The 13,105-nt window shown below is 44.8% G+C and overlaps 1 protein-coding gene across 1 annotated transcript in view; it reads right to left on the reverse strand.

Moving 5' to 3' along the window:
* Nucleotides 1-13,105, reverse strand: part of AKR1D1 (aldo-keto reductase family 1 member D1) — a 35,072-nt gene that overhangs the window by 3,951 nt on the left and 18,016 nt on the right. The window contains exons 2-7 of the mRNA XM_083700839.1: nucleotides 12,462-12,629; nucleotides 5,938-6,054; nucleotides 4,492-4,569; nucleotides 3,778-3,900; nucleotides 982-1,091; nucleotides 335-500 (exon numbers count right to left, since the gene is read on the reverse strand). Of these exons, the coding sequence (XP_083556965.1) occupies nucleotides 335-500; nucleotides 982-1,091; nucleotides 3,778-3,900; nucleotides 4,492-4,569; nucleotides 5,938-6,054; nucleotides 12,462-12,629 (762 nt within the window). The remainder of the gene's footprint in view (nucleotides 1-334; nucleotides 501-981; nucleotides 1,092-3,777; nucleotides 3,901-4,491; nucleotides 4,570-5,937; nucleotides 6,055-12,461; nucleotides 12,630-13,105) is intronic.

Raw genomic sequence — 13,105 nt, forward strand, 5'->3', positions numbered from 1 at the left:
TTAAAGGGAGCGCTGAGCAGAGCCTCCCGTCTGCATTCGCTCCATAAGACGCACACACATTTCCCCTTACTTTTTAGAAGGGGAAAAGTGTGTCTTATGGAGCGAAAAATACGGTATTGGTTTTGTTTTTATAACGGTGGAAGCTGTTTTTTAAAAATGGGGGTGTGTGAATTGAACAGGTTGAAGACTGCAGACATGGAGTGCTATCTCTGCCTTGCTGTCAAAGACCCTTTTGGAGGTTGCAAGGCTAGTGGGCTTTGCTACCTTCTAGTGAGGTGGGGAGAAAGAACAGCAGGTGCTTTGCCACACAGAGCAGGCTTTTTTGAATGCTTACCTGGAAGTTCTCTCTAATGCGCTCTGCGGTGAAGCTCTTAGGGATGACCACCACCCCTCGCTGGATATTGAAGCGGAGCGCCACTTGGGCAGCCGTCTTGTTGTATTTTTCTCCAATGGCCTTTAACACAGGGTCCTCCAGCAGTGGAGGGGAAGACACATTCACCCTTGTTGTAGAAAGGGAAAGGAAATCAGCCTAGATTTGCCTTACATGGCAGTCTGGTGGCAGAAGAACTAATGGGGGTGTGAAGGGACTGAAGCAAGACCAAATCAAGTTGTTATCTGGTTTTGAAAACCGCTCTGCTGAAGGCATCTGCAGGCAATATGAGTGCAATACAGCTGATTTTTAAAGTGGGTCCGCCTTGCCTATGCAGGCAGTGTGAGAGTAGCATACAGGTGATCTTTGGACCAGGTGAGGACCATGTTAACAGATTTCAAACCAATTTAGCAACAGATGGAGCAGCAAGAGAACAATGTGACCCTGCAGCAGAGGAAAGAGGGTGAAGTTGTCTCCAGCAACAATTCCCATCATCCCTGACCACCGATCATGGTGGCCAGGTCTGATGGGAGTTGGAGTCCAACCACATCTGGAGGTCTAAAAGTCCCCCACCCCTGCTCTAATATTCCTAAACACAACATCTCACTCACCAGCTTTCATCTCTTGATGTTCCTAGAGGGCTGTATCCGACAAGGACAATGTCATGTTGTTTGCAAAATTCTAAAAGTTTGGGCTGGGTGAAATACGGGTGGCATTCAATCTGCAGAAACAGAATGCAGAAGGCTGGGTTAATGACAAAATGGCCCAACAAGAAACCTTGTTCACAAAGTCAACATGTAATTGCCTGCAAATTCCCCCTGGGGAATGATTTTCAGTGGAAAAACTGCTGGAGGGGAAACACTTAGGTCCTTCTCCCCTCATTTTCACACAACCATTTCAACCTGCTTGGATAACTAAACTCTTCATACACCATACATCATACACCATGAAGCCATCCTGCTATAGCAAGGATGGGGAACCTCTGGCCCTCCAGGTGTTGTGGGGCTACAACTCCCATCATCCCCAATCAATGGTCATAATGGCCAACAAGCATGACCACCCATCAGGGATGATGGGAGTTGTAGTCCCACAACATCTGTAGGGTCAGAGGTCCCCAATCCCTGCTCTATATGTTTGCCACAAATACAGTCCCATTATAAAGCTGTGAAAGGTTTGGGGATAAAATTCTAAGAAAAGAAGGAGAAAACTGGCTTCTCTCAGGGTTCTGCAAACTTTTGTTGACCCTGGGAACCATCTACATGGGCCAATGTTTCATAGATTTAAAAGTATCTATTCCATGGAGCAGTCCCAATTTATCCCAGGACTGATTTATTGTTTGTGAAGTTTATTGCAAGGCTGGTCCCAGTAAAGCATGCCTTCTAGCCCATGCAAATCCTCCTTTGCTCAAACTGGAGCCTCTGGAAGTGGGGATGAGAAAAGGCTTCAATAAGGCTAGCTTATTCAACTGTAAGCTTATGTTGGTGGAACACACTGACCTCATCCAGTTGCCAAGAAAACTGTGTTCCAGCCCTCTCTCATTCTCTCAGTGGGTTTTGTCAAAAAAGTGCAGAGTGCTCAGAAATCCATTGTCTCCTAGATTATTCTTTTATAATCGGACCCACAATCTGCTTTTTTTGATGACACAGCTTTTGTAGCTCCAGAATGTCTCGTGTACAGTTCTTATTCAACAAGAAATGGAGCCAAATGTACTAAGGAGTGGGCTGCAATGATTTACAGTCCTCCATTTTAAGGTGTCTTCTGCTTAGAGGGCTCTCCAATTCAAGTCCAGTTTAAAGAAAAAGATCCCTAAGACAGGAGAGCAGGATGGGTCTGGAAGCTGCCCATTCATAGGGAGCACCTCAGAGGCAAACTGAGCAGGTCACAGTGACTCTCGGTACGTTGGCTGGGTGAGTTTGTATACACAGTGGTAAACAAGTGGTTGGGGAAGTCCATCCATGATTGGCTATGACCACTGTTGACATGTGGCACTTGGTGGATTGACCAACCTTGAGTGCAGCCCTCAGGTTAGCCACCCCTGTCCTAGAGGCCGGCTGATTGACACATAGCCCTGTTGCTGCCTGCAGTCTTCACTCTTGTGCCAGCCAATTCAGGTCTTTTAGCTCTCATTTCCCCCATATCTTCTTCCTTCATGCAGTTACCAAGTAGTTGCTCTTCTCACTTCTTTCTCCCACATAAAGATATTGTGTTCTTGTGCTCGAAACAGACAGGTTAGGCTAAGTGTCATATAGGATTGCCTCACTGCAGTTTATGAACTGAGATTTAAAAATTATGATCATCTTTCTAGCCTCTTTCCTTCCTCCGAACTTTTCCAAAGAGCTGATGGCAATTCACAATATCAGTGATCATGCTATCCTTATTATTGTAATGGCATGTCAAATATTTTCACTGATGAATATAGGGACAAGCTAGGGAATGCATAGTTTGTGGGGAAGGGGAGAGAGAGGACTGGAGGTGCATGATTTGTGTGATATGGATTTGGTGTGAAATGGGTGGGGGTGGGGAGAGAAAAATAAGTAAGGGTGTCTGACTGAATGAAGGTCTACCGTGCCACAAGTGGGAATCAAAGGTGGGCTGAAGGCTGCCACATTCAGATCCTATTTGTGAGCTTCCCATAGGGATCTGATTGTGAGAACCAGATGCTATACTAGGTGGGCTCTCATAGAGCCATATAATTGTAGAATTGGATAAGACATGCAACATATTTAGGTAGAGAAAGATGAGTGGAAGAAGAGACATGAGTGCATTTGTGAGAGAGGGGGAAGAATCTTGGGTAAGATTTTAGGGTATTTTAGATTTTTTTGGTGGGGGGATATGATTATAGGAGGAAGGAGAGGTTCTGAACATGAGCCCAATGTTACTCTTCTTGCCCAAAGGGCCCCACAACAATCTGATACTGGCATTGCATTTTATGATCTGGAGTGGGGCAGGTTTAAGATTGTTATGTCCCATGTCTGACATTACTTAACCACTCGTACACTCAGCCATCTGAAGCCATGAATATGCTCACCACTGGGTAGTTCCCTCAGCATAAGACCATAAGAAGAGCCTCCTGGACCAGGCTATTGGCCCATCAAGTCCAGCCTCCTGTACTCACAATGCCCAACCAGATGCCTGTGGAAAACCTGAAAGCAGGACCTGAGCATAAGAGCGCACTCTCCTCCTGGGGTTTGCAGCAGCTGGGATTCAGGAGCATTACTGCCTCTGACTGTGGAAGCAGAGCACAGCCGTCATGGCGCAGCTGCAAGATCGTAAGAATTGTCCATACAAGATGCTTTGGTACTCTGATACGTCACCCAAGTACCAAATGCATACAGTGCATGTCAGATGATGTGAAAGCAACAAGATGCTTGCTCATGTCACTGCATCACTTTGCATATCTCCATTACCTGGTTGCTGACAGGCTTGTGCTTGAGTCCCGGTTTGTTGAGGATCATCTCCAGCTGCCTACGGTTGAAGTTGGACACCCCAATGGACTTCATTAGCCCTGCGTCTTTACATGCTTCCAAAGCCTGTCAGGATAAAGCAGGCAAAACAGTGGGAAGGCAGCCGAGTAGAAGATTTATAGCAATTCCCCAAGGAGGGAGGGAAGGAGGGAGGGGACTTAGTAGCAACTAAGGGAGGAAAGAGCCAGGATGTAGAGGAGGGCAGGAGAAGGCCAAGAAGCTTCTGGAGGGGGCAGACTTTGCTGAAGAAATAGCCTTTGATCAAGAACTTAAATAAGGAAAGACAAGGAAGTGATTTTTCTCCGCAGCAGAAAGGGAAAAGGGGGAAAGGAAGAAGGAAAAAACTAATAGGCAGAACAGTGAGATAGAGTGTTGATGGGAAGGTCAGATGAGAGGGGGAAAATAAGGCCCTATCTGGGGTAGTCTTCATGGAGCCACAATTCTCCAAAACAAAGCTAGCTTGGGAGCACTGTGAGGAAGTAGAGCAGTGTAAAAATCCAGACCTACTTCACATTGTTCAGCACCCTCCGGCCAGAAAAATGAAGATAAAGGTAAGCTGGCCAGGATCTCTGACAGAGGAAGGGGCATGAAGTTTGCCCACACCTGCCTTAGGAGATGCAAAGATGATGGTTCCACAGAAGCTTCAGATCTACTCACCTCCCAAGTGGCACATAGGTCTGTCTCATGGTACATCCATTTCCCATTTTCATCTTTTGGGTAGATGCGCTCTCCAGGCTGAGGGGAAAAACACACACAAAAATATGTTTGTGGAAGAGAAATCCACAATGCATAAGTATTCTGTTTTTTTACTTTCCAGGGGAGAGGCAGTGGGTACCTTGGGACTTCTTGGAAAGACAGAAAAGTATGTGTAGAAGCAGGGGTAAGTGATTAACTTGGAAAGAAAGCACATATAAGAAGAAATGTGTACTTAGGTTAACAGAAAATGGACATGGAGGTTGAACTTTGTCATCTGAAGCTGAAATGTACCTCCATTGCTTGAACACATGTACCAAATTTCATTCTGAAATTCCAGTGGTCTTCAGAGATCTCACATTACAAAACAAACCGCCTTTTGCAAGTTTGCTTCCTTGATTCCCAAGAAGGGGCTTGGGCTTCAAGTAACATCTGATTTATTTTAACAAGTTACACTCTGCCTTTTGATCAAAATTATATCGAAAGCAATTTACAATACAATACATTAAAACAACACACACAAAATAACAATAATAACAGCAACATCCTTTTTCTGGCCAGCAGCCGAAGCCTGCATGCCTTTCCCTCTATGCTCATTCACACATTACTCTGAACCCATGTACAAGCATGCTGGTTTCTCTGTTATTCCACCTGCACACATATACCTGGCTATGTGTCCCCATAGGTGCTGCTTACTACATAGCAGCCAGAGAGTTACTTTTCAGCAGGAAACCAACACACACACACACCCTGATCTGCACTGGGTGTAGGGCATTGAACTGGGATTTTCCATGAAAAGAAAAGTGTCAGCATGAAGCCTGCTTTTTAAAAAGAGTGAATTTAGTAATGTGTAGCTCGGCCCTTAGAAATGGCTGTTGGAGCGTTGTGGGATTTGCGGGAGGAGAGGGAAAGGACTGAAAAAAATTCCATGGAGTTGTCAAGATCTGAGGGTACAAACATCAAAGAAACATCTGCCTAAAGGAATTCCTGTTTGCCTCCCCTCATACCCTGCTTGTATGTTTGCAAGGAATGCATATTCTACACAGAAGCTGTATGTCTCCAGTTCCTTGCTTGCCAACACTACAGACAGAATGTTGAACGAGCAAGTCATTAAACCAAAGGTCTCGCTTTGCTTGGCCAATTAAAAAATTCATGGCAAATTTATGTTTTTATAAATTAGTGTGTGCAACTTACCCTATATGCAAATCTGCCTCCGTGTGTGTGTGTGTGTGTGTGTGTGTGAGAGAGAGAGAGAGAGAGAGAGAGAGAGAGAGAGAGAGATGCATTTTGGGTGGTGAGTCAGTGGCCTCTCTACCTGTAAATGTGAAGTTTACTCCAGGTATTCTTCCTAGTTCAGACTGGAAGACACTAACACACTAGGAGGAGCTCTAACACAACTTTTCTCTTTACCTTAAAAGCCATCGGCAGCTCAATAATGTAGAGATCAACGTAGTCAAGCTGCAAGGTCTTCAATGTCTTCTCCAGAGTTGGACGCACCAGCTCTGGTGGGTGGCATGTGTTCCACAGCTTGAGGGAGAAGAGGAAGAAAACATAAATAAATGTGATAGAACCTTCACCGCAAGCTAAATGCTGAAACGAAGAAAATATGGCATTGCAAGAGCATGTTGACCGAAGTTAACCACAGGCAGCTACACTTGGAGAACCATTATAGCAAGGTTACAACAAAAACTGTTCTTTCAGAGGGTATGGAATTTTCCATGAACAATAATTGCAACAGTAGTAAGGAGTGCTTGATGTCAGATGATCCATTTTTCCTTTGCTTGAGCTCAGGATGCCTGCTAAAAGATAGCTTAATGTCAGCTATCCATGGTGACTTCCTGCTCTTGGCAAGGATTGGCTGCACTTGGGAGTTCCCAATTGGAGACCACACATTAAGTATCCTGATTGTTCCTTTGAACAAATGACTTTATCTGCGTGATCTCATATATGAAGGGACAGCTCTGGAGATAATTGCCTCACAGCCAAAATTAGACCTGCTGGGCCAAACTAAACCCCAACACTGATGTATCTAACAAAAGGAATTTTAGGTCACAAACGTGTTTGCCATAATAAATTGTTAGCCTTTATGGTGCCACAAAACTCTTTGTTCTTCTTGCATGGCAGTCCAGAAGTTGCCACTTCAACAGAAGTAAACTGTCATGCTGCAATCCTACACCCAGTTACCTGAGAGTAAGTCCCATCTAACTAAATGAGGCTCACTTCTGAGGAGTTATGTTTACGGTTCTGCTGCAGGAATAGGACCCAGTTCTTGGCTTCATTTGATCATTTTCAAAGTGTGCATGAATAGCAGCTCCAGAAAAACAAAAACAAAAACCCTTTCTAGGAAAGGCTATGAACGCTGGGTTATTCTTTGCATTGTAAATATTAGCTTCTTGTTTCATCATGGGTCTTCTCTCTTCCCAACTCTTTTTTTACTATTTGTGTTCAAGAGGATCTTCTCAGTGCACATAGCAGTCCTGTGTCAATAAGCGAGAGCACCAGGTAGCTGCCAAATTATTCTTTTGTCCCAGGACATCACTTTCTCTGCAAACATTGCTTTCAACTTAATGAAATAGAAGAACTACTGGGGTGGGGGTGGGGAGGAGCAGCCAAACAACCAAAATTTCTGGCAGTGTAGGAAAATGGGAGGTGAGGTGGGGGTTGGACCTTCAAGTTCTTTGCATGCAATAAAATAAAATAAAATAATAATGCTTTGCTTTGAGAACTGTGCCAGAATACAGATGCTGCTGCTTTCAGTCAGCAAATAATTTTTGATTGTGTACAATTATCCTGGCACTTGCGAGTTTGGAATAATTTCTGATGAGTCAGCTCAACCTTCTCCAAGCTGGCACACTGCAGATGTTGTTAGACTACAACTCCCTTCATCCTCAGCCACTGGCCCAATTGAGTGAGTGTGATGGGAGCTGGAGTCCAAACCTTCTGGAGGGCAAGGCATTGTCGAAAGCTGCTTTAGAACTTGTACAGATTTCAGAGATCTAGCTGTTTTGAGTAAAGATAGTTAGAACTGGATTATTAAAGTGTCCTTTGTACTGCTTATCATCAAAACCTAAGAATTTTAGGCAAAATGCTTCCATAAATAGATGGTAACAATCGTACTCATGCAGAAGGAAAAGGAACAATCATATTATCTAGAAATATTCCAACAAACCAACACACTTGTCACTTATAATAGATTTTACAGTGGAACCTTGGTTCTCGAATGGCTCAGTTGACAAACAAATCGGCTCCCAAATGCCAAAAACCTGGAAGTAAGTGATACGGTTTTCGAACATTTTCCGGAAGCCGAACGTCCGATGCAGCTGTTGGCTATTGTTTCCGGGGTGCCTGCGCTAATCAGAAGCTGTGCCTTGGTTTTCTAATGTTTCGGGAGTCGAACAGATTAAGTTCGAGAACCAAGGTTCCACTGTATTAGACCAATAATCAGCAAGTTAATATATCCCTTTCCACACCCACACAATGCATTTAAAGCACTCTTATGCCACTTTCTGACTTAACAAACTATAGAGGGCTGAGCTCACAGAGCTAAAATTTCCAGCACCTTTAACAAAGTTCAGTTCCCAGGATTCTCCATGTATGTTGAGATGATATAAGGTGGGGTTTTTTAAATTATCTGGTGGGTGTAGCCAATGGTATCTCAAGGAAAATTCCCCACAGTATCTATGGAGCAGAATGAAAGCAAATTTTCATCAAGAACTGTGCCTCATGGGTTACGGTCCAATGTATTTCTTTAGGGCAGAAATCTCTCTGTGTGTCTAGATTTTGGAATCTGGCAAGCAGAATGGTCTGCAACAAACATAGGCAAACTCGGCCCTCCAGATGTTTTGGGACTACAACTCCCATCACCCCTAGCTAACAGGACCAGTGGCCAGGGATGATGGGAACTGTAGTCTCAAAACATCTGGAGAGCTGAGTTTGCCTATGCCTGGTCTGCAAGGTCTCAGATGAACTAAGGCAATATTACTAGTGTGAAGAATATGCAAGATTTGTTGCTCCAAGCTGGATAGCAGCATTAGGTGAACCCAGTGCTCGATCCGGATGCCCTATTTGATGTGTCATGCTTCTTAACTATTTATTGTTATTTATTATGACATTTCTATCCCACCTTTCCTCTAAGGAGTTCAAGGCTGCATACACTGTTCTTCTCTGCTTCCGATTTTAATCTCACAACAACCCTTTGAGGTAGGCTCAGAGACAGTGACTAGCCCAAGGTCATTCCTGCGTGCTTCATGGCTGAGTGGAGATTTGAACCCTGGTCTCCTAGTCCAGCTCTCTGACCACTACAACCACACGGTCATATAAAAATGTAGCCACATTGTGACTTGGACAGTTTTTGATCATTTTCTCATGTTAGGAATTCTATAGCTCTCTCTTTCTCATTAGGCACCAATCAACCACTCAGGATTTGTGAAATAACACTTCATCGGTGGCTTTGAGACCAACTTCTCCATCACTCAAGAGGTTTACTTGACTGGAGATTAATGTTTAAAGATTGCTGTCTAGATTTCAGCGGCCTCCTCTTCCCTTTCAAAAATATAAAAATCAAGACTTAGACACAAGAAATTAGCCATTTCCTGCAGTCTGGCACAGATCAATTAGCAGCTTCAGGGACGGAGCTTCAGCCTAAGGGATTCTGGCTTTTATTTTCAGCCCTTCCCTCCCTGAAAGCCAGTTGCTTAATGTGGCAGTCACAAGGGTAATTGGAACCACATTTATACTAACCATTCTTCCCTTCCAGAAGTCCTTGGGATTCTTAGGGAGTTTCCCCATCCCACTTTTCCTACTCTGCAGCTCGCCTCCCAATCTGCATAGTCATGGCTCTGAATTTGAAAAATAAAAAGTAGCATGAAACAGGAACAGCTGGAATATTCCCTTTAGGTTAGTAAACAGCAGTGGAGATAATAGAGACAAGGCTTTAGCAATGCTCTTAACCAGTGGTTTTCAACCAGCATGCCGTGTAGGCCTAGGTTACCTTGAATGATGGCCAGGGGTACCACAGGCAACACCGGCCTCTGTCCCTTTTTCCTCCCATCCAGTTGTTTGTTGCTTCCCATCCAGATGGATGCTTGGGCACAACCTGGTGCATAACTAATGGTGAACTTGTAAGAGAGAGCCAGGAAGCATTCAAAAACATTGCTGGGTTAGGCAAAGGGGTGAGGGAAGGACAGGTGTTCAAGAGAGGAAATGGCACTTTTGCAACATCTTTGTTTATGATACACTGGCAAGAATACAGAAAACCAAACAGTTCTATTTAGATAGCAGTAGGCTTGTAGGAGAGCCAGTGTGGTGTAGTGGTTAAGAGCGGTGGATTCGTAATCTGGTGAACCGGGTTCGCTTCCCCGCTCCTCCACATGCAGCTGCTGGGTGACCTTGGGCCAGTCACACTTCTCTGAAGCCTCTCTGCCCCACTCACCTCACAAAGTGTTTGTTGTGGGGGAGGAAGGGAAAGGAGAATGTTAGCCGCTTTGAGACTCCTTCGGGTAGTGATAAAGCAGGATATCAAATCAAAAACTCTTCTTCTCGTCTCTTCTTCTTGTGTCTCTGCCTCCCAAAGGCTTGTACAGCTGTTTATTGCAGCATCCCTGGCTATAAGCTCCACAGGCAAATGGTCCTCTGAGAGGTACCTCTCTTTGGGGCAGAGGGGTCAGCTCAGAGACTGGGGGTGGCATAGGTAGCTGCCTGGAGGACTCCCAATAGAGGGAAGAGGAGAGGAGGCTGAAGTTACACTACACAAGGGAGGGTGTTCAAAAAAGGGTGAGAGGCTGCCAGCTCTGCAGGCAAGGGGTGACATTACTGGGCTCCTGAGCCCCACAGGGGTGCCACAGAAAGAATGTAGTTGGTCAAGGGAACTGTGGACTCAAAAAGGTTGAAAACCTCTGCCCTTCACTGTTCAGCCACACAGGGTCTTTTTGCTAAAGGACCTTGTGGAGTTGGCCTTAATTAAGAAGTCAAAAATGTTAGGCTTCGGGTCCAAATGTAACCCTCCAAGCCTCTTTCTCTGGGCCTGGGGGCTGTTCCCATGCCATGCTCCTCACTGCCCCTGTTCTGTGCCCTGTTGTTGTTGTTGTTGTTGTTGTTGTTGTTGTTTAGTCGTGTCCGACTCTTCGTGACCCCATGGACCGGAGCACGCCAGGCACTCCTGTCTTCCACTGCCTCCCGCAGTTTGGTCAAAATCATGCTGGTAGCTTTGAGAACACTGTCCAACCATCTCGTCCTCTGTCTTCCCCTTCTCCTTGTGCCCTCAATCTTTCCCAACATCAGGGTCTTTTCCAGGGAGTCTTCTCTTTTCATGAGGTGGCCAAAGTATTGGAGCCTCAGCTTCAGGATCTGTCCTTCCAGTGAGCACTCAGGGCTGATTTCCTTCAGAATGGATGCGTTTGATCTTCTTGCAGTCCATGGGACTCTCAAGAGTCTCCTCCAGCACCATAATTCAAAGGATAAATTCTTCGGCGATCAGCCTTCTTTATGGTCCAGCTCTCACTTCCATACATCACTACTGGGAAAACCATAGCTTTAACTATACAAACCTTTGTTGGTAAAGTGATGTCTCTGCTTTTTAAGATGCTGTCTAGGTTTGCCATCGCCTTTCTCCCAAGGAGCAGGCGTCTTTTAATTTTGTGACTACTGTCACCATCTGCAGTGATCATGGAGCCCAAGAAAGTAAAATCTCTCACTGCCTCCATTTCTTCCCCTTCTTCTGTGCCCTACCTGAGTGCATTTGCCTGGCTGTAATATCTCATTGAACTGTGATCATGCCTCTTGCTTACCTAGATGCTTACATTTTTTTGTCTTTTTTATATTGTAATTTTTTGTTGTGAACCACTCTGAAATCTATGGATCTAAGGGCAGTCTACAAATTTAATAATAATAAAAATTAGATGGAGGATGAAAGTGTGTGCATATGTTGAAGTCTCTAAGTTATGTGTGTACAAAACGCTCTTGGACTGCTCTTTGGTGGTGGTGGTGGAGCCGCGCTCGTCTGCCGGCAGCCTCGGCTTCCCCCTGCAGCCCCGGGAAGCTTTGGAGCAGTGGGCAGGCTGTGCACCCATGCCCCGTGCTCCTGTGCTGCTGAATGGGGGTGGGGGTACCGCTCTGCCAGCAGCCTGCCCTTTCCCCTCAAGGTTTGGAGCAGTGGGCAGGCTGTTAACCAATCAACCAACTCTTCTAAACATGAACTTAGTATTTTTATTAGGAAATGTGTACTCATCTGTGACCTACGGAACAGCTCTGTGTGCTTTAACAGCAAGGAAATTCTATGTAGCAAAAAAAGAGGAAAGGATCAGTGTAGTGAGACCAGGAGATTCTTTAAAATCCTAAGTGGGTCTATTATCTTTGATTGCACTGGCATTTTTTTATTACGTATTTTGTTTTATATTATTGTAATTTTCCATATGGAAATTGTACGAGGAAACATGCCAAGGCCAATGGCAAAGGCGTTAAGTTGCTGAAGAGCAGAATCTGAAGAAAGGCTTCTCATATCATCACACTATCTTTCTTGAGGTGTGGAGACAGTAAATTTTTATATATATATATATTCTTTTTAAAGCTACATATAAAGCATTTGTGAGAAATGACCCTTGGCACCAGCCCATCAGCCAAGCAAATAATTAATGTTGGCACAGAGAGCAAGGAGAGGTTTTCTTAGGAGATCGGGACTGTCCGTGACACCGTGAGAAGCCGGGATGGCTAAAGGATTTTTGGGACTGTCCCAGGAATTTCGGGATGGTTGGAGAGTGTGGCTTGTAGCTCCTTCCAATGCTGCTTGCACCACACACAATTTCCCTTTGATTCCTTACCTGCCAAAACCTCCCACATTTCACCTTTGACTTGAAGAAAACAAAATGCAGGTTACGGCAAACGACATGTGTTCCTGACACTCCCCACCCTCACCCTCACCAATAATTAGGATTTCTTACCTTGCCACAATAAAAGATGTCTTCACGCTTGACCTTTCCTTCAGAGATCTTCTCCCGGATGGCCTGTCCCACTTCATGTTCGTTGTAGTACACAAAAGCACCGTCAATGTGGCGGTAACCTGCATCAATGGCGGTTTTCACAGATTCGGCACAAGTGCCTTTGGGGGTCTGCCAATCAGGAGAGAGAAGTGGGGGAGGGAGCTTTATTTTTGTATTTATACCTCCTTTCAACCTCCACAGCCGCCCGCCCCCTGCAAAAGAACGGCTAAAGCCACAAAAGAAACAAGTCACGGAAATGAACTTAGGATACCAATCAAGCCACATTTAAATGCAAGCCTGCTAAAAACAAAACAAACAAAAAAGCATATTGAAATATAGCTCCTGAGGCTTTACAGAACAGAAGTTTGGAGAACTTATATCTGGCCTATATGTTTATTACTTTATATTCTACTTTTCCCCCAAGGAACTCAAGCAGATGTAGATGGCGCTTCTCTTCCTCATTTCATGCTCACCACAACTCTGCAAGATAGTTTAGGTTGAGAGAGGGTGACCGGCCTGAAGTGTAGGTTGGTTCCCACAAGGCAGGACACAGTGATAACAGCATGAACCTTTACTGAACATGTAGTTATGTAAACTGGGAAACA

The sequence above is a fragment of the Podarcis gaigeae genome, assembly GCF_964106915.1.
Source record: "Podarcis gaigeae genome assembly, chromosome: 10".
NCBI lineage: Eukaryota > Metazoa > Chordata > Lepidosauria > Squamata > Lacertidae > Podarcis > Podarcis gaigeae.